General features: G+C 46.4%; 1 protein-coding gene across 9 annotated transcripts in view; it reads left to right on the plus strand.

Moving 5' to 3' along the window:
- The window catches only part of ablim1b (actin binding LIM protein 1b), a 569,062-nt gene that overhangs the window by 255,907 nt on the left and 291,534 nt on the right, over positions 1 to 21,621 (plus strand). For all 9 annotated transcript variants that reach the window (XM_070876584.1, XM_070876581.1, XM_070876586.1 and 6 more), the window contains exon 2: positions 9,715 to 9,849. In XM_070876584.1, coding sequence (XP_070732685.1) covers positions 9,715 to 9,849 — 135 coding nt within the window. The remainder of the gene's footprint in view (positions 1 to 9,714; positions 9,850 to 21,621) is intronic.

Genomic DNA, 21,621 nt, shown 5'->3' on the forward strand with positions numbered 1-21,621 from the left:
TATATCCGCGCCAACAGCGCCTCTCCGCCATACCTAAGTGCCTCAACAGGGATTCCATCCGTACTCGTAGACTTGTTATTCTTGAGCTGTTTTATGGCTTTGTCTACCTCGTGCAACGTTGGAGTTTCACTGAGTTGGTGGTGGGTCGCATGCTGCGGGCTGGAGTCGAGAACACTCGAGTCAAAGGCAGAGTCTCATTTGAGGAGTTCTTCAAAGTGCTCCTTCCGTCGGGCCCGAACAGCCTCGGTGTCCTTGCTGAGTGTTTCCCCGTTCTTGGCCAGGAGTGGGGTGGGGCCTTGAGAGTTTGGACCGTAGGCCTTGACTGCGATGAAGTCAAGGCCACCTAGTTGTTGTATCTCCTGTGCTTTCTCCATCCACCACCTGTTCTTTAGATCCCGGGTTTTTTGTTGGATCTTTGCCTTAAGCCGTCTATTATGTTGTTTTTCTGCTCCCCAGTTGGGTTGTTGCTTGAGGCTCAAAAATGCTTTGCACTTGCGATCTATTAGTTCTTTGACCTCCTGATCTCCTGAGTTCACAGATGTTTCAATGAAGTACCTGATATTCCAGTCCTGAACTCCAAGGGTGGAAGATGCCTGTGCGTGGATTTTTTTAACGTGTGGTGATCGTTGCACATCGGGCTGGACAGAGGTAGGCCTTTATCCAGTGGCTAGGGTTAACCAGAATGACTGGGAGACCAGCTCTACTGCACGGACCTAGTGCGCACACATATCGCAGTATGGGCTGGCCCGTGCTGCCCCTGGGCCCTTGCCTCTTCTGAGCCCCGTACCCTCATTTGCCACACCTCTGCCACAATCTCTCGCTGCTCCGTGGTGGAGGTGCGGCAAATGAGTGAGCAGCGAGAGCACAGAGTACAACAGTCAGCATTAGTACTCCTAATGGTGCCACTGGGTTTATTTGCCTGATTTTGGTGGCCCAATGGTTTTGGAAATGTCAGGCCTCAGTGATGCTCAGTCATTGGTGAATTTGTGTCTGCCAAAAGTTAGATCAGCTGAAATCAAACGTGAAATAATTATTACCAAGTTAATTTACTGAGGTGCTGATGGTTGCTAAGGTTATTTCATTTTAATTGCTTGCCTGAGAGGCTTTTCATTTTCCTGGAAACAGATGTTTCCATCATATTTCTTTCAATAAAAATGATATTATTCAGAAACCGAACTCTGCACAAGGACACCGTAATGGGTCAGGAGAGGAACACAAGTGGACGCAGCAAAGGGAGCTGTGTTGTTGAACAGGGCATGTAGAATGGGAAGCAGTGCAATACCCATTTCACTGGGAGCATTCCCTAATGCAGAGTGACTGAAGTGTGAATGACGGTGAAGGACTTTCTCACTTGTAGCTTGCAAATAAATTATTTCATTTGGTGATAATCCCAGTCGATTACACAAAAATGCAACAGGTGCTAATGATTCTGAAGCAAATGACTTTTTGTAAAGGCTGTGGGTTCACTGTCATTCTGCAAACGGTAATTTAAACTTGTTGCACTTTGGTTTTTTCTAAGCACTCCCTTCAATGAGTAATAAATCAATATTTTGGTTCAATTGAAGGAAGGACTACATCAAGCTGTGTATGTTTCAGATAATGGGTAAAACCGACAAGGGCAAAGCAATGTCACATTGCACTCCGACCAAGAATGCCAACAAAGCAATAACAGGAAAGCACATCATTTACTGGTCAGGACCTTGGCAAGTGTAATGCTGCCATGATAAACTGAACAACATGATGTAGTGTTTAAAAGCTTTGAATAGGAAGTGATTGCACTTTCAGCTATGCAAAGCACTTGGATTCAGTACGAGGTGCATCTCACTGGAAATGATTTGAAAGAGCTTTTATTGAATTCTGTGGGCATTGCATCTTTAAAATGAGTTAAATTAGGAAAGAATAGCAATACAATTTCATTTATTAAAATGGTTATATTTTAATGTTATATTTATAAAGTAACTTATATTGAAATGTCACTTGTATCTACTTTTCAAATGCAGTGACTGTTGTTATGTACAGAAATGTTGTCATTGTTTTGACCACTCATTTCCAATAATACAACAGTCAAATTCTTATTCCCAACACTTATTTTTATAACTATTTAATTTAGCATCATGTTCGAGGAATGTTTTCTATTCTTGCTGAGTAAGCGCACATAAAACAGCCCAGGTTCCAGCACTAGGGGGAGTAGATGATGGGGGTCTGTCCTTTCAAATCTTTTTGGCATAGGTAACATGCCCTCTGCTCTCATCCACTATCCGCCTCCCCTCCACCCCCCCACCAACGCAAATCCTGGAATTGCCCCATTGCTTAATCCTCACTCTTTATACACAGTTGCACCATTATGAAACAGTAAGTGCTATTACTTTCTTTCTACCCGAGGGTGCTCTCACATTAATGCTGCAGCTATCATATCATCATCATCTTGGCAGGTCCCTCGGAATCGTGGAAGACTTGCTTCCACTCTTAGCCCGAGTTCTTAGGTGATTGTACAGTCCAATATGAGAACCACAGTCTCTGTCACAGGTGGGACAGACAGTGGTTGAAGGGAAGGGTGGGTGAGGAGCCTGGTTTGCCGCACGCACCTTCCGCTGCCAGCGCTTGATTTCTGCATGCTCTCGGCGACGATACTCGAGGAGTTCAGCGCCCTCCCGGATGCACTTCCTCCACTTAGAGCAGTCTTTGGCCAGGGACTCCCAGGTGTCAGTGGGGATGCCGCACTTTATCAGGGAGGCTTTGAGGGTGTCCTTGTAACGTTTCCACTGCCCACCTTTGGCTCGTTTGCCGTGGACGAGTTCCGAGTAAAGTGCTTGCATTGGGAGTCTCGCGTCTGGCATGCGAACTATGTGGCCTGCCCAGCGGAGCTGATCAAGTGTGGTCAGTGCTTCAATGCTGGGGATGTTGACCTGAACGAGGATTTGTAGGATCTTGCAGAGACATCGTTGGTGGTATTTCTCTAGCGACTTGAGGTGTCTACTGTACATGGTCCATGTTTCTGAGCCATACAGGCGGGTAGGTATTACTACGGCCCTGTAGACCATGAGCTTGGTGACAGTTTTGAGGGCCTGGTCTTCAAACACTCTTTTCCTCAGGCGGCCAAAAGCTGCACTGGCGCACTGGAGGTGGTGTTGGATCTCGTCGTCAATGCCTGCTCTTGTTGATAGGAGGCTCCCGAGATAAGGGAAGTGTTCCACGTTGTCCAGGGCCGCGCCGTGGATCTTGATGTCTGGGGGGCAGTGCTGTGCGGCGAGGACAGGCTGGTGGAGGACCTTTGTCTTACTGATGTTTAGTGTAAGGCCTATGCTTTCATACGCCTCGGTAAATACATCGACTATGTCCTGGAGTTCAGCCTTTGTGTGTGCACACAGATGCAGGTGTCGTCCACGTACTGTAGCTCAATGACAGAGGTTGGAGTGGTCTTGGACCTGGCCTGGAGACTGCGTAGGTTGAACAGCTTCCCACTGGTTCTGTAATTTAGTTCCACTCCAGCGGGCAGCTTGTCAACTGTGAGGTGGAGCATGGCAACGAGGAAGATTGAGAAGAGGGTTGGGTAATGACGCAGCCCTGCTTGACCCCGGACCAAACGTGGATTGGGTCTGTGATGGATCCGTTGGTAAGGATCACGGCCGGCATGTCGTCGTGGAGCAGGCGGAGGATGGCTACATACTTTTGAGGGCATCCGAAACAGAGGAGGACGCTCCATAGACCCTCGCAGTTGACAGTGTCAAAGGCTTTTGTAAGGTCGAAGAAAGCCATGTATAAGGACTGGCACTGTTCCCTGCATTTTTCCTGCAGCTGTCACGCTGCAAAAATCATGTCCGTTGTGCCCCGGAGGGGACGGAATCCGCACTGCGACTCTGGGAGGAGCTCCTCGGCCATGGGGAGAAGACGGTTGAGGAGAGTCTAGCGACGACTTTCCCAGTGGTTGATAGCAGGTAGATTCCTCTGTAGTTGCCACAGTCGGACTTGTCCCCTTTTTTAAAGATGATCACGATCACTACAGCTCTAAGATCTCCCGGAATGCTCTCCTCCCTCCAGATGAGAGAGATGAGGTCATGTATTCGTGCCAGCAATGCCTCTCCGCCATATTTCAGTGCCTCAGCAGGGATTCCATCTGCTCCCGTAGCCTTGTTTTTTTAGCTGTCTTATGGCTTGTTCTACCTCGTGCAGTGTTGGGGTCTCACTCAGGTGGTGGCGGGTAGCATGCTGCGGGATGGAGTCGAGAAAACTCGAGTCAAAGGCAGAGTCTCGATTGAGGAGATCTTCTAAATGCTCCTTCCAGTGGGCCCTGACTGCCTCGGTGTCCTTGATGAGTGTTTCCCCGTTCTTGGCCAGCAGCGGGGTGGGGCCTTGGGTGTTTTGACAGTAGGTGGTCTTGACTGCGATGAAGAATCCTTGCACATCATGGCTGTCGGCCAGCTGCTGTATCTCCTGTGTTTTGTCCATCCACCACCTGTTCTTTAGGTCTCAGCTATCGTAGTAGAGTCACAGGCACAAACACCAGGGACTGACCTCTGTGGATTCGCAAATGGTTGTGCGTATAAGCCCAACCTTGAATACTTAATAATCAATTAGCAGTTAGATTTTACAAACTGACATTCCCAGTGCAGAGAACATATTAGGAATTCAGGCAAAGGTCAACACTCCCTGCATGATTACCGGCTATTAACAACGGATGGAATATTGTCCTGGGAGCCTGGACCTTCACACCCACATACCAGAAATACATATCCGCATCCATAATTTTCCATCTTCTAAAATTGATGAAAAGGACAAAAAAACAAGAGCTGAGAAATGGGATTGGAGTAGATAGGTCTGGTTGGGAGATAGCATTGTCGCGAGAAACTAAATAACCGCTCTATGGAAATTTCTATGATTTTATAATTCATAAATGAAAAGTGATTTACAGACCATGAAATGTTTAAAATTGATCAAGGCACCATGTATGCAATTCATTCTGCAAACCCATGCTCATAGATGAAGCTAATCATCTTGAATGACACATGCTCTTTGATATTTAACCAGCCCATCTCGAGAGAATATGATCCTCGGATATGCTGAAAATAATATACCAGTTAAAAAATGAATGAGATGAGCAGAATGCATCTTAAAATGTAATTAGCAGTCTCGAAATTCCTTACTCGTTCTTCACATAAAATCTGGAGAGCAAATCCAGAAAATGGATCCCAAGCTGAATGAAAACGCTAATTTCTTAATGCAGCATTATATGTTAGAAATCTAACAGTCAACCTAATTACAGTTGTGCATACAACTTAGTTTCTTTGGAAGCTAAAGCAGCGTACAGAGAGCTAACCTAGCTGGTGTCAGCCGTGGCTCAGTTGGTAGCACTCTCTCCTTTGAGTTAGAAGGTTGTGGGTTCAAGTCCCGTTCTAGAGACTGGAGTATAAAATTCTAGGCTAACACTCCAGTGCAGTACTGAGGGAGTTGTCTTTCGGCTGAGACATTAAACCGAGGCTCCGTCTGCTCTCAGGTGGATGTAAAAGATCCCATGGCACTATTTTGACGAAGAGTAGGGGAGTTATTCCCAGTGTCCTGGCCAATATTTATCCCTCAATCAACATCACAAAAACAGATTATCTGGCCATTATCACATTGTCATTTGTGGGAGCTTGCTGTGTGCAAATTGGCTGCCGTGTTTCCTACATTGCAACAGTAAATACACTTTAACAAGTACTTCATTTACTGTAAAGTGCTTTGGGATGTCGTGAAAGGTGCTATATAAATGCAATTTTTTTTCCCTTCTGACTGAAGTGCCTGTGCTTTGAAAAACCATGCCTGGTTCAGCAGAATGAGTACTGTTATGCCTGGTTATGTCAGTTTGTTCCTGGTTTAGACTGATGAATAATTCTCTACTTTCCAATTCTTACCTGGTTCAGAGCAATGGGTAATTCTATACTGTCCCATTCATGCCTAGTGCAGAGTGACAGGTAATTCTATACTCGCACTTTGAGAATAATAGGTAATTTCTCTGGTTCAGTGCATCAGATAATTTTCTTTTGTCTACTTAATATCTGGTTCAGAGTAATAGCTAATTCAAAAAACTCCAGTTCACGGTTGGTTCAGAGTTAAACGTAATTGTATTCTGTTCATTTCTTAATAAGTAGCAATTTAAAACTGCCAAACACTCCTTTCAGTGCTGCATGCTAACACACCAAACATAGGGTGGTCTGTGGGTATTCCTGTCCCCACAGAACATGATGAATTTTCTATTAACAATGGTACATTCTGGTTAACTTTAGAACATTTTGAACAATAGACTTTAAATTCAACAAAAAGCATTTTGAGACAGATTGGGCTAGGTTACTTGCTACAGGACCTTGAATTAGATGTTCAGGCACATAAAAGAGGGTATGTTTTTTAATAGTCTGGAAATAAGGAGGAGCATAATAAACTGCAGACACAATTAATATGAAATTAAAAAAGGAGGCCTGGAAATCCCGAGGGCCTTGCTCTGGCGGGGTACATCGGGTGGTACAGAAACTCTGCCCGCCATTGTCCAAGGCTGGGGGCACAGCGAAATTCCAGGGACAGAGTCATTTGTATAATTGGGGCAGGCTCCAGCACCTGCAAATGTGCACCAATAGCAGCCATCCCGCCCCGAGTCCCTCCACCCTTCCAAGTTAGAGCAGAGTCTTCTTGACATCCACTATGAAATCTATGCGGAGCATTAATCAAGCTATGTTTCAAATAGCACAATCCCATATCCCATATTCACACACATTAAATATTGCATTAATTATCACTTTTTACAAATGGTAGCACTGATTGTTTTATCCCTTTGCTAACCCATGGAGAAAAACAGCTAAATTCAGGCAGCGCAATTCAGTGAGAAGCAATTTGATTGTCAGACCAACCAATACTGACCAAGTTTCTGTCTGGTCTTCACATTAAAGAGGCTTTTATTTTCCTTTAGAATTTTTTTAATACAGAAAATTAAGTTTATCTTCCCGATCTAGATTAAAGCATCATAGCCTACGAACCAGTTGCATGTATTAACAAGCAGCCATTACATAGTCAAAATATGTTCCCTGTGCTTTCAATGATTTGATGCGTAGTGATATGTTGAATACGAGAAAAATGTAAGATTAATCCAGCACTGTAGGTATTCTTAATGTATCTGGAATTGCAAAAGATCAGCTTTATTGGATTCAGTGAATCAATAAAAATGAACACCATAAGAGTATTTTGTGCTTCAGGTTGCTGTCTCCTCCCTATCCTTGTCTTGGTACCTGACCTCAGTCCTTCAATATCAACAGGGGCGATACTTCCATGCTGCACTTCTGACTTGTACCCTTCTTTCTTCTCGCACCCAGCGCCTTGGTCTTTGCCTTACCATCTCTATCTTCCCCCTACTCAGCTTCCTGCACTCTTGCTGCGCCCCCAAAGCCAGTTTTTTCCCCTGTGCTAACCTGCTGGTTGCCATCATTGGCCCATGCATGGTGGTTTTACGAAAAGGCATGGCGGTCACTTACGCTGCCTTCTCAGCATGCTGCGCTGCACTGCACTATTATTCAGATACGCCATCGTACATTCACAAGCTTGCATTCCGCGACATGAGTAAATGTTAGTTGGCAAACTGCTGCCCCTCCTGCTTACATTGCAACAGCTGCCCCAAGGGGAAGGAAATGCATGCATTTCTTCCTGATTCAAAATGAGAGCTAATTTGAGACTGCCCAGCTCATGGTTGGTTAAAAGGGACTAGCTTAACTCAATACTATCCAGTTGATGCCTGGTTCAGGGTTATAGGGAAGGTAAGAAAGTGATCAAATTAATTTTCCATCAACAAAGTTAATCTGGATGTGGTTACAAGTGTTAGGAGGATAAATCAGTTATCTGTTGACAATACCTCTACGTCGGAGTATAAGCAGCAATTTGTGAGGTATTCTGGGACTCTTATGATGCATTTGACTTTGCTTGGCAGTGCCTGTTATGGAATATATTTCCATCTTGTACTTAGTGACAGTTCTTTGTCATTACTTGGATGTTAGGTATACAACAGGTCATCCAAAGAATCATGGTTTCATTGATCCTACAAAATGTACCCTTCCATTATTTACTCTTCTTGTCTGTGTTGTTAGTATGGTGCCAGAGGCTAGCAGCATTTTAGATTAGATAACTGAATGATAACTGTGGTGGTTACTTGAAATCTATCAGTTTGACACCAGAACCATGCACAAGTGGATGGTGTGGAGCTACAAGGTAGATTTTACAATGGTCGCAGAGCTATGCATATCAGGAATTCTGGCACAACCATGTATGCCCCATCCATCATACGGGTTTCACTGATTTCCTCGCTCAAATTCCCGATATGCATTCTCATTGTATGAAGCTTGGCGTCTGGAGTGCTAATTTGGAAAATTTATCCCACATCCTCTGATTGCACTGCACTCTCATTTAGTTAAAGCACAGCTCTACTTGAACACATGCACAGAGCTCTCTTTATATGTACGTACACACAGGCACATGGCTCTGTGTGTATGTAGTTAAATGCAGGACAGAGCTCTATGTGTATGCACTTACACACAGGCACACAGCTCTGTATGTATGTACACACGGGCACACAGCTCTGTATGTGTGTACATGCAGGCACACAGCTCTGTGTGTACATGCAGGCACACAGCTCTGCTCAGCTGCTTCCAGCTGTTACTGACGTTTTTGACATTTGAAAAGAACTGGCTCTCCTAATATTTTAAGCTTTGTATTTGACACACAAGATTTCAAGCCAGAATGATACAAAACCACCTCCTCCAGATGTTCTCACGCTGTTGGAGAAACTATAAATGTCTCTCAGTTTGATACCAAATTTCCAATGACGTAATGCAAAACAGTTTTGTACCAGTGCAGAATGTGCACTGTGACTGCCTTTTGAGACAAGTATTAATATTCGTATTGTGCTAGGTTATGGTAGCCTAGTGGTTATGGTTGTGGGCTTGCGACTCAGAAGTTATATGAGTATAAATCCCACCATGGCAAGTTGTGAAATTCAATTCAATGAATCTGGCCAATTGTGGGCTGACAGCAGATAATAACCAAGAAAGCTGTCCGATTGGTGTAAAAATCCAACTGATTCCCGAATGTCCTTCAGGGAAGAGAACCTGCCACCCATACCCAGTCTGGCCTCTGGTCCCATGCTATGGTTGAGTCTTAAAGCCCCAGGGTAACTGTGGATGGCTAATAAATATTACCATGGCAGTGCCGCCCACATCCCAGGAATAAACAAAAAAGTCTTCATTTCAGTTCTTAATAGTTGTCACTTTTTTATATTTGGAGGTTAGATTTGGTCTCCTGTCTGAAGTAAAAGGCAGGATTTTACAATAGTTTTGTCACTTTTTTTATATTTGGAGGTTAGATTTGATCTCCTGGCTGAAGTAAAAGACAGGATTTTACAATAGTGTCCCAACCAATGTGTGAAAATAAGCAGGAGCAGTGTGAGACCACATGTGAATTAATTCAGATTTGAACAGCGATTCCCCCATTCTGTCACTCAATTTCCCCGATGATTTGAAAGTCTGAGCAATGCATCAGCGATGCACTCAATACAAAATAATCTGCCTAATAATACTTAGCCATTTGTGTTTGGCTGCTGTCATAGGATCCATTTAGCGTGCCTCTCCCTATCAATATGATGTTGGAGATGCAAATTAAGAGTTGCTGACCTGGAGCGCTCATATTTTCTTTTCTTCTTCTCTGCAGTGGCTCACCCTCAGGACCCACACCAGCCGACAGAAAAGCCAGCCATCCTCTGCTTCAAGTGTGGAGACCCATGTAAAGGACAAGTGCTGCGTGTCCAGTCCAGACATTTCCACCTCAAATGCTTCACCTGCAAAGGTAAGAGTATCAAATACTGACTTTTGACTCTTTGGACTTCCCAGTTTTCTTTTTATCTCCAATGTTTGAAAGTAAGCAGGAGCAGTGTGAAACCACAAGGCCCGTATGTTGTGGATGGAGCCTTCGTGTGCTCACTGTGTGAATGTTTATTTCCTTGAAACATATTTTGTTCCAGTTGTCAGACATGTCTTTAACGTAGCACTCAGTACATTTCTGCAATGGTTTGATGCTTTAGCTAATTTTATTGAGGGGGTTACTTGGTGAAAGGGTGAACACAGGTGCTTCATTGATGCTAAGCCAATAAGGCACGCCAGCAAGAAAGTCTGGTTTTAACACGCAATTTTGGTCTGAACTGCTGATATCATAATTTGAATTTGTCTGCAGATGCTAAAACAGAAACCTGCAGGTTTAGCATTCAAGCACTGATTAGATGCAATTTTCATGGAACAGTATATGTAGCCTCCACGTGCCCACTTCCACTGGAGGCGTGAAGTGTGCTGACTGATGCACAGCGGCAGGTTTCATGATAGTTCAGGGACTGAGTGAAAGGGCACAGAGGTTATCGGACACGGCATTGGAGGTCCTGATGGAAGAGGTCCACAGAAGGAGAGATGTCCTGTACCCACAAGGAGGAGAAGGTCCTCCAATCCTTCCAATCCCTCTCTCCTGCAGCAGTTGGAGACCAAGGGGGACCCCGAAAAAGATGCTGATGACCAAGCTCTCCCTTTCTCTTGGTGGCTCCGATAAGGTGGCGTAGCACAGCACTCACTCTTCTCAGGTGAAGTCCTCAGAGAATTTCCAGAATAAATGTTGATAGCCTGTTGGTGAAGTCTTGACAAACTGTCCCAGAGAGTTGCCCGATGTGTTTCAGAGGTCCTCTTCCCAGCTCCGGCAGCAAGTGAACAGTAAAAGGTGATATACCTTTAAGTGGCACTCGAAATCCTCTGCAACGACTAGTTTACTCCCAATCAGCTGGTTGCTGTTAGGAGAGGGTGTTAAGTCAAACGCTATCCATCAAAATGCCGTGCAGCCTCCTTACTGAGCACGAGCAGACAATTTAAGTGGCAATCAGCGGAACACAGAAAGGCCTGTCACGTTAGTGAGTCCTCTTAAGCTTATTACAAATGCCTGTATTGTGTCGTACTTTATGTTAAAATTGTGATGCTCAGAATATCCATTCACATCTAAAGTAAGATTGTGAAATTTCACAATTGCGACATATTTGGATAAGCTTCATTCATGGAAGTGAAAATTCTGCTGTCTTGACAGTGATACAACATTTATTCAAGCGCCTGAACTTTTCGATTCTAACACCAACAGTAACCTGTTCATTTTAAATAGGTTACTACCAGTGTTACAATCGGAAATTCTAGACCAAAGTGTAATTTTTCTCTTCCCACTGTTGGATTTTGCTTGAAATGTAAAAGCTTATAAAGGCAGTCACATTTTGTTTTTTTCTCCAGTTTTTTTCTCCCCCCATCGCCCCCGGCCCCCGCCAGCCACCCCCTGCAGAACTCCCCCTGAAGACATTGGCCTTTCACTGAGTACAGTTCAACAGGAGTCACTCAAGCTGCAGTACCTCACCCAAGTGGCTTTTATTCACGTACAAATCTTGAGCTGAGCTCAAGCCAGGCCTCACCCAGCACCCACATATATATACATTTACAGCAAGAGTGACCAGGAATGGGAACCATGGTTGAGTTTCCCTTCCTTGACCCAGTAATCCTGCAACCAATTATCGTGCCCTACCATTGCCCGAACTCAGTTCAGCTAACTCAGCGCAGTCCGGTATAGAACCCATCACCTTTCTGATCTGTATGGCTCAAAGATGGACAATTTGGCCTGGATTTTCTTCTGGGGCAGTATCACAGCTGTAGATGGATCAGGATAGAACTCCCACCCACCGCTCCACCTTCACTGTGACGTCAACCCTTTTTACCTGGGTTGGTGTCAATTATATAGGCAGGTCAGGTTACCAGCGGTATCTTGTGGTGCTGCAGTGAGGTACTTTCCATACGTGAACCACTTTCCATACCTTGGGAGCCTATTATCAGCAAGGGCAGACATCGACGACGAGGTTCAACACCTCCTCCAGTGCGCCAGCACAGCCTTCGGCCGCCTGAGGAAAAGAGTTTTCGAAGACCAGGCCCACAAATCTGGCACAAAGCTCATGGTCTACAGGACTGCAGTGATATCTGCCCTCCTGTATGGCTCAGAGATGTGGACCATATACAGTAGACACCTCAAATCGCTGGAGAAATACCATCAATGATGTCTCCGCAAGACCCTGCAAATCCCCTGGGAGGACTGATGCACCAACATCAGTGTTCTCGATCAGGCCAACATCCCCAGCTTCGAAGCACTGATCACACTCGACCAGCTCCGTTGGGCGGGCCACATTGTTCGCATGCCTGACACAAGACTCCCAAAGCAAGCACTCTACTCGGAACTCCTACACAGCAAGCGAGCCCCAGGTGGGCAGAGGAAACGTTTCAAGGTCACCCTCAAAGCCTTCTTGATCAAATGCAACATGCCCACCGACACCTGGGAGTCCTTGGTCAGAGACCACCCTAGGTGGAGGAAGAGCATCCAGGAGGGCGCTGAGCACCTCGAGTCTCGTCGCCGAGAGCATGCAGAAAACAAGAGCAAGCAGTGGAAGCAGCGTGCGGCAAACCAGACTCCCCACCCACCCTTTCCTTCAACCACTGTCTTCCCCACCTGTGACACAGACTGTAATTCCTGTATTGGACTGTACAGCCACCTGAGAACTCACTTTTAGAGTGGAAGCAAGTCTTCCTCGATTTCAAGGGACTGCCTATGATAATGACTTGCTGTAGCACCTGAATTCCTCACCTAGTGTGAGGAGGAACTATTCTAGGAGGAACACGCCCCCTGGAGATTGCAATAACGTTTTGTGAAAATGGCTCTGCCTGAGTCCACGGGCCAGAACTTCCACTTTTTTTGCCTGCTTAACGCCCACTTAATGCCCATTTTACCGCTGATATGATGTATAACTCCCATATATCGCCCATTTTGGCACAAAATGGAAACTGGCGGGCATTTTTCAGAAACTTATCGCTGAGGATTACTTTCCCCATGTGCTTAACGCAAGAAAAAATATTACCACTTTTTTTGGGCTGAATCAGCAGAATGGGCGAATTCAACGCCCATAATATCGCCCAGCGTTACTTTCTGCCCGAAATTAACACCAAGATTCAATATTAACGCCCGCCCAGTTTTTTGTCGTAAAGAGCATATTTACCCAAACTAGCGGCCATGGAGATCGCCCATCGTCAATTTCACCACCTCGCAAACATATCGCCCACAATATTGCTCACTCAAAAAACCGCCCACAAAAACTGGAACTAACTGGAACGAATGCCAGCGGTGTGATTGCCATTTTTTAAATCCCACTTTTACATGAGGTGCTGATATCTGAAAGATTTGCCTGAAAGAGCGCTGATGTGAGTGACAACACTGACACACTGCTGTGTGTGTGCAGCTCAGACATCAATGGTGCCCATCATCTTGGTGCCAGTTAAAGTTTACGTTGATTGATGTTAAGTTGTATTTAACCCTTTCCTGGTAAGGAATCACCAGTGTGTAATGGTCCAGCTATCTGAGACAATACGCAACAAGGTTATGTTAAATAACAAAAATTTAATACCAACATTGGTCTGAAATCATAAGGATCACAGCCAATAACACCCAACCCCCGCCCACACCCCACCTTTTCTACCATTGACATAAATCACATGTTCAACATGTCCAACATGTCCAGCAACACAGAATACAAAGGCAAAGCAGGAGAGTGATCCCCAGCTCCCACACATTGCAACAAATTGCATACACTCAGATGGAGATATAACACAGCCATCACCTGTGCACATGCACCTCACTTTCCTTCCCCCTCTCCTTCTCCCCACCTCTACCCTTCCCCTCCTCACTCCATGGAGCTCCTCAGGTGCTGCCTCATTGAGGGGGGATGAAGGCAGATGCGGTCATTGCACGGGTAGGGGAGCGGGGGCTGCCGAGGGAGCAACATTCTCTGATGCAGAAGTAGGATCTTGGTCCTTGCTCCCATCTGTCGTTCGCAGTGGTGGTGCGGAACCTAGGTGTGGAGTGCCGCGCTCGGGGACCACTGGGAGGCCTGTGGCAGCAGTGTTCCTGGCTATCGCATCCAGGGCCTCCGCCATCCACAGAATGTACTCAGTCATGGGGGCCAGCTGTCAGGATATGCCCCCCAATGCTTCGATGAGCTGGTCACCAATGTCTACAATCCTCCTGGACAACTGTATCATCTCTCCGCTGTCATGTCGCGCTCGTGGAACAGACCTGCCGTGTCCACGAGGCCTCCGCGGGGTTGGCGCCGTCCTGGGGACAAATGGGGTGCCCTGTGGAGAAGTGCTTGGGGCCGGTACCTCCAGAGTGGAGACGGGATTGACCGGAGAACCAATAGATGGCATTGGAGTGGAATGGTTTCTGGGGCGTGGCGATGCAGGTTCTTCGAAGTCTGCAATCTCATCCATGGAGAACAGACCCAGCGGATTGACGGACGAGAATCGGAGCTCCTCAGCACCAGGTGTAATAGGATCATCTGTCAACTCCTACCCCACGTCCCCACCTTCTGGCCTCTGTGGTTTTGCCTGGGGCCACGCTGCTGGCTGAGCTGCAAAATACAAATGAGGTTATTAGAGGAGAAGGGGTTGCTCGGGTCACAAGGTCAGCCCAGCGCTACACACAGCATATGCACGACAAAAGCACCACCACTATCAAAATCATCACAGGCATCACATTTCATGACCATCAACACATTGTGCATTGCAATAATTTTCATTAGGCCAACATTATTTCTATGACACTTTTAGAAATCGTCTATCATATATGATTGTTTGGAGATAAGTGGGTGTGGCATCTATAAACTTTACATGACGCAATGGTGTAAGCTTTACTCATGTGGCATCACTTCAGGGTCTGCAGATGCGTCCGGGGGTGCTTCCCCACGAGTGCGAGCACTCGCTCCTCCATTTCTGTGATGTCGCTGGGAACTGGTGGCCCCCCACCTATTCGCCTCTGCACGGACCTCATCGTCATTAGCTTCTTCTGTAAAAGGTGACAGAACAATATGGCATGAGACCATTGTGTGATATCATTGCTAGGTACTGTCACAGAGACTGATACTACACATAAACGACAGATGTAATCATGATTATTATAATTATTATCATTCTTTACCTAAAGACGTACACTGTGACCGCAGACTTTGAGTAAAACATTCCCGGTAAAAGTGCAAGACCTCACATCTGCTGATTGTTACTCATGACTGTTACAAATCAAATTATATAAATACATAAGTACATGTAAATCAATGTAATACTTACTCTTGCGGATCCCACAAGGTCGTTCCATCGTTTGCGGCATTGGTTGCCCTCACGCACCTCGTTGATCGCCGACGAGACCACATCTGCTATCTCGGTCCATATCCTCTGGTATGCCTTTGGGGTGGGCTTCCCACACCCTCCCTGTGTCAAATCACCACAGCGTAACTTGACCTCCTGCAGGAGGGAGGCATTTGCCTCGTCCGAGAACGTCCTGGCTCTTTTGCGGCCTCCAATGTGCTCCTCTCCATCTCACTGCTCTCTCCAGCGTCAGTCTCCACAGTGTGCTTTGATGCCTCCTCCTCTCTCTCCAGTATAGGCCAAATTCAGTCAAATATGTGGCTGGAAACACGTACTTTTTGTTTGCCTACTTGCTGTAGAGCCTAAAGTCTCCCTCCTTCCTCCCAAAGCAGCCACACCACACCCAGCCACGCCTTCAGTCCCTCTGAGCTCCCTCTCTCTCTGTCTCCACTTCTGCGCATGTCAAGGTGACCCTTGACCTCCAGAATCGCGGGAATCGAGCATTGCCATGCCGTTGCTAAGGACAGCCACACTTTACAGCAGAAGGTCAAAAAAATTTAACGCCACCGCCCATTTTATATCACTTGCGGTAACGCCCATTTTCAAAAGTGGAGACTAGGCGGTTTGAGAATGGACGAGAAGCCGGCGATCTGAAAGCCCTTTTTTACCGCCCACGCCGGAAATGTCGCCCATTTTAAGTGGAGGTTCTAGCCTCACATCACAGCCGTTGGAGGTACGAGTGCAGAAGAGAGGGAGAGGTGACCATAACTAGATACTCTCCCTCCTTCACTCAATTTGATGGTTTTTCCTTCGCCACCGACTCAGGAACATCACTCCAGTTCTGGCCTGCACGCTGTCAGGAAGACAGGGAAATTGGCTGGTTTCCCAGCTCCACCCCTCGTGGCCTGGTGAAGAAAGGCCGAGATCCATGCTGGGGGGAGGGCAGAGGAAATATCCCAGCTGTAATTTAGGGGAGAGATTCAGCCGTAGGCCTCCTCGTCCCATTCCACTTGCTGTACTCCAGCTATACTGACAGAAATCACATGGGAATCTCCAAGAAAATCAAGGCTATGAACTCTAAGATATTGGGATGGTGTAGACACAATCTGTGATGCATTGGTGTGATTGACTATTGTTGTCATTGTGCACTCCTCTGTTTATGACTATGATAAATATTCTTGCAGGATACATCTTTGATTAAGAGATGGTACCTCTTCACCGTGTTTTAAGCGCTTAATTGCGGATCCCACATGAAAATCACTTCAATGAAACTATCACAATTTCAGCAAACAGATTCTGAAACACTGCACTAACTAGGTGGGAGGCCTCACATATCATATCCACCAGTCAGCATGGACTGATTGTAAACCGTTGGCTTGTATTTAGAAACATAGAAACATGGGGCTGATTTTCATCAAGGCCTTTGCCCGCCCAAGTGCCACCCAATGTGCTGCCGATGGCCGGCGAGGTACTTTGGGCGGGATATTCATGAAGAAGGTCCCTCGAAGGTTGGCGGGCGGCAAATGGATGACGTACGCCATCAATCTGCCCAGTGGGCGGGAGCTCTCATTCACAGCGGCAGAGGCGCTTGCTGCCCACATGCCACCGAGGATGGAGTCAGGCCCACAGAGGATGGAGTCAGGCCCACAGAGGATGGAGTCAGGCCCACCGAGGATGGAGTCAGGCCCACCGAGGATGGAGTCAGGCCCACCGAGGATGGAGTCAGGCCCACAGAGGATGGAGTCAGGCCCACAGAGGATGGAGTCAGGCCCACAGAGGATGGAGTCAGGCCCACCGAGGATGGAGTCAGGCCCACCGAGGATGGAGTCAGGCCCACCGAGGATGGAGTCAGGCCCACAGAGGATGGAGTCAGGCCCACAGAGGATGGAGTCAGGCCCACCGAGGATGGAGTCAGGCCCACCGAGGATGGAGTCAGGCCCACCGAGGATGGAGTCAGGCCCACCGAGGATGGAGTCAGGCCCACCGAGGATGGAGTCAGGCCCACAGAGGATGGAGTCAGGCCCACAGAGGATGGAGTCAGGCCCACAGAGGATGGAGTCAGGCCCACCGAGGATGGAGTCAGGCCCACCGAGGATGGAGTCAGGCCCACCGAGGATGGAGTCAGGCCCACCGAGGATGGAGTCAGGCCCACCGAGGATGGAGTCAGGCCCACAGAGGATGGAGTCAGGCCCACAGAGGATGGAGTCAGGCCCACAGAGGATGGAGTCAGGCCCACAGAGGGTCGAAGAACTAAAAATAAAAATCAATTAACAAAAAATAAAAAAATTATTGAAAGACCTTCAGGGACCCCAGCAAGGTAAGTCGCTGTGGAAAAACCAGTAAAAAAATGTCCACTAACCTTTCTTCAACAACCTTCATACTTACCGTTGGGGACAGACCAGCCTCCTCACAGCGGTCCACCCCTGTTCTGCCGCCGACTCCCGCATGCATCAATATGGGGGGAGGTCAGTTGCACTACTTGGCCATCCGCTGACGTCAGTGGGCAGTTCCCGGCGGCTCACCCCTCCCGCCCACTCCAGCCCACCTCCAAAGTGGCACTGGGTGGATTTTCCAGAGGAATGTCGGTGGCAGTGGGCGGCAGTCGGCAGGAGCGGGCGGTGAGGAGATGAATTTCGGCCTTATAGAAACAGAAATTTACAGTGCAGAAGGTGGCCATTTTGGCACATCGTGTCCACGCCGACCGACAAGGAGCCACACGGCCCTCGGTCAGCAGCCCTGAAGGTTACATATAAACCTATGAACAATGAACAATGGCGGACAGGTAAAGAGCATCCGGCCCAACCAGTCCGCCCCACACAACTGTGATATCCCATGTATTGCAACATTTTGCACTCCACTCCACCCGGAGCCATGCAATTTCCTAGGAGAGGCAAAAAAACATAAAAACCCAGGCCAATTGAGGGATAAAAATCTGGGAAAATTCCTCTCCGGCCCATCCGGTGATCGAAACTAGTCCAGGAGATCACTCTGGCCGTATTAGATTCCATGATGTACTTATCATCATGTCTGTGCCAGCCACCAAGAGGTTATCCAGTCTAATCCCATTTGACTCTGTCCTTGCTGAATTTTACCTTGGCAGCTGTAAGTTGGAAAATAAAAAAAACACATGCAGCATAGACATGAAATCTGTTCGACATTCATTTTAGAAGAGCTATTCATCCGTTTCACAATCTCATTCCAGGAATTCCGAATGAGCACTGGGAATAATAGGTAAAGGAATGTTAATGGTGCCAAGGACACAGTCAGATTTTCCACTCTATACACGATGCCTTTAATATTTCTTTAACCTTGACCCTAAGAGGCCTCTCTTACATCCTGTTATGGTGTCGAAAGTAAATTGAAGAGGACTGTCCCTTAATAAACTACAATGGAATCTGCTAGTCCTGCAAGGCAGGAAAACTAAATATCTCAAAAGTATTGCACCAAGGAGCTTCGATGTAAAAACAGTAAATCTCAAAGGGATAGAATTGCTTTTCCTTATTCCTTACTCTTGAGCAGTGCTTTCATGAGAATTCCTGTGGCTTACAGGATTCCTCAGCAAACTACAAGAATGAGGATAGTGTCAAATTTTCCTTCAAATCTGTAGGTTTTAAAAAAATAAAAATAGATGTAATATAAATAGCTGTCAGCACTGGCAGATGGGCAGGCTCAGTTTTCACAGGTTGCAGGGAGAATGACTGAGGACCTGGCTTGAGGTCTTACTTTAAAAAAGAAAAAACATGTAACAATCAAGAATGTTAAAACTATTTTGAGGTTAGATCTTTTTCTCACTGTATTATTAGCTCCATCACGCGAAACCAATTTGCCATATTATACACTCATAACATTACACAATCTCAGTTCATTCCTCTAATGAGGAGGTAGATTTTAATGATGAAATCTGGTGCCTTTTTTATTGTAAGTTTGCATGTCATAAAGCAAATTTTAAGCAACCAATTTACCAGCCAGAGGGAAATAGTGGGTGGTTGCTAGCTTTCGGCTTTGGTAGCTGGTTTATGTTGCATTTTACCAACAATTGCGAGAGAGAACGCTGCAAAGAAACTCTCCTGTAACATTTTACCATGACTTGTGTTATTTTATCCATGCATAATAATTGGATTGGGGATGTGCAACCCTGTGTTAATTAAAAGTGACAAATGCGGACTGTGAAAACAACATCATAATTCTTGGCTATGATACAACAGCTCATTAGTCGTCCATCCACAGAAAAATACATCTTTTCAGTGGCAAGTCTTTGAACTTGGATGGCTGGTTCCTGGTGTAATAGAGCAGTCAAGTGGAGGATGAATTGTTGGCATTCTGAATGGGACCAGAAAATTAATAATTGATTGCATGTGGATCAATAAGTATATAAGTCTTTCTTTCTTTCTATTACAAGGCCAATGGAAAAATCCCATTGATGCAAGCACTCCTCATAGGAAAATTCATAGGAACAGGAATAGGCTATTCCGCCAATCAATTAAATCATGGCTAATCTGTACCTCAGCTCCACATACCCACCATGGCTCCATATCCCTTGACACCCAAGTCTAACAAAAATCTATTGCCCTCCGTCATGAAAGCTATAATTGTCCCAGCATCCACAACTCTTTGGGGGAGAGAATTACAGATTTCCGCTACCCTTTGTGTGAAAAAACTGCTTTCCCTCTTAAATTGTTGAGCTCTAATTGTAAGAATATGTCCCCTCGTTCTTGATTCCCCCATCAGAGGAAATAGTTTCTCTGTCCTCTCAAAGCCTATTAACATTTTAAATACCTTGATTAGACCACCCTTCACTCTTCTATACCCGAGAGACTACAAACCAAATTTATGCAACCTGCCCATATAAGTAAGCAATTGTAGGCCTGGAATTATTCTGATCAATCTGCGCTGCAGCCCTTTCAAAGCCGATATTTCCTCCCTGAGGTGTGGTGCCCAGAACTGAACGCAGTCATCAAGATGGGGTCTGACTAATCTCGATGTTGTTGTCGAGCTCACTTTAGAGTTGCTTGGTGTACCACGTGGAGTGCTAATGTGGAACCTGCTCAGTGAAATGAATCAAACAAAAGGGAAAACAAAGGTCACCTCAAAACCAGCAGCTGATTACGGCATGAGGCATTTAACAAGATCAGAGAGGGGCTGTGCAACTTCAAACCATTAATTACATCACCAAACTAAGCCATTCATGTAACAAGTATCTAATTGCCATAAATAGCATTGCTTTTTTAAAAAAATGAGTAGTAAAACTTAGTGGTTTATCGTTCTAGATAGTCTATGCAAAATACCCCATTTTCTGTCCCTAAAGTGCCTAATCTATGCCACGTTCTAATGCAAGAAAATAGCGGTACGTCTACAGGGAAATTGTAGCTATCTGTGGGGAAAGTATGCTCACAGGTTTGTAGAGCTGTTGAGAATGAATTCCTCATCGGCGCCAAGCCCCAAAACCTCCCTCGGGAGCTGGCGCCTCACAACTTGAGCCTCCTCCAGGAAATCCCCTCCGTCCCTTTCAGTTCTGTGCGGAGAGGATTCCTGTACGGGCTGCTCTTACACACTTTCCACATTGCCATCCTTGTCTGCCATCCGGAAACAACATGGCGCACCATCTTGCCGTCCGGAGGAGGCGAGGGTCCCCAATGGAGTGCTCTGTACGCGGGAGTCCTCCCTCTATTTATTGGGGACTTGGCCTGGAGGGTGTTGCACGGAGCAGTCCTGCAATAAGTTTTCAAATCGGTTCACGGGCTCCCAGACCACCTGTAATTTCTGCGGTCCATGTATATGTTGAATGTGCAAGGTTGCAGCCCCTCTTCCAATATTTGAAGAGACTGCTCCTCAAAGTCTGGTTGCACTTCAGTCCCACACTCCTGATCTTTGGGTACCCTGTGCGGAGGGGAGCAGGCAGGTCAGAAGACCTCCTCGTAGGACTACTCCTGGGCATGGCCAAGGGGGCCATCACCCGATCCAGGCAACGGGCAGTCGAGGGGTTCGTTCAGCCCGACTGCCTCTCTTCCGTGGTTACATCTGAGCCAGGGTGTCCCTGGAGATGGAGCACGCGGTGTCCACCGGTACGCTCGTGGCCTTCCGCGAGAGGTGGGAGCCGGAGGGACTGGAGTGCATCATCAACTCCAGCAACCAAATTTTAATTTGAATCACAATATCAAAAGTTTAATTTGTTTAAGTTTGTCGGTTTTAGTGTCCCCCTTACTTTTAGCCAGGGGGCACTTGTATACTTTGTGTTTTTGGTGCCCTCAGAAAAAAAAACAAGGGGGTACTTGTTTGAAAGTTTTTGGAGTGTGACCTCCCCCTTTAACCAGCGGGCACTTGTTTACAGATACAACAAAGATAGTTGTAGAGCTGTTGAGTTGGGAGTGGCTTA

The sequence above is a fragment of the Pristiophorus japonicus genome, chromosome 3, assembly GCF_044704955.1.
Source record: "Pristiophorus japonicus isolate sPriJap1 chromosome 3, sPriJap1.hap1, whole genome shotgun sequence".
In the NCBI taxonomy this organism is placed as follows: domain Eukaryota; kingdom Metazoa; phylum Chordata; class Chondrichthyes; family Pristiophoridae; genus Pristiophorus; species Pristiophorus japonicus.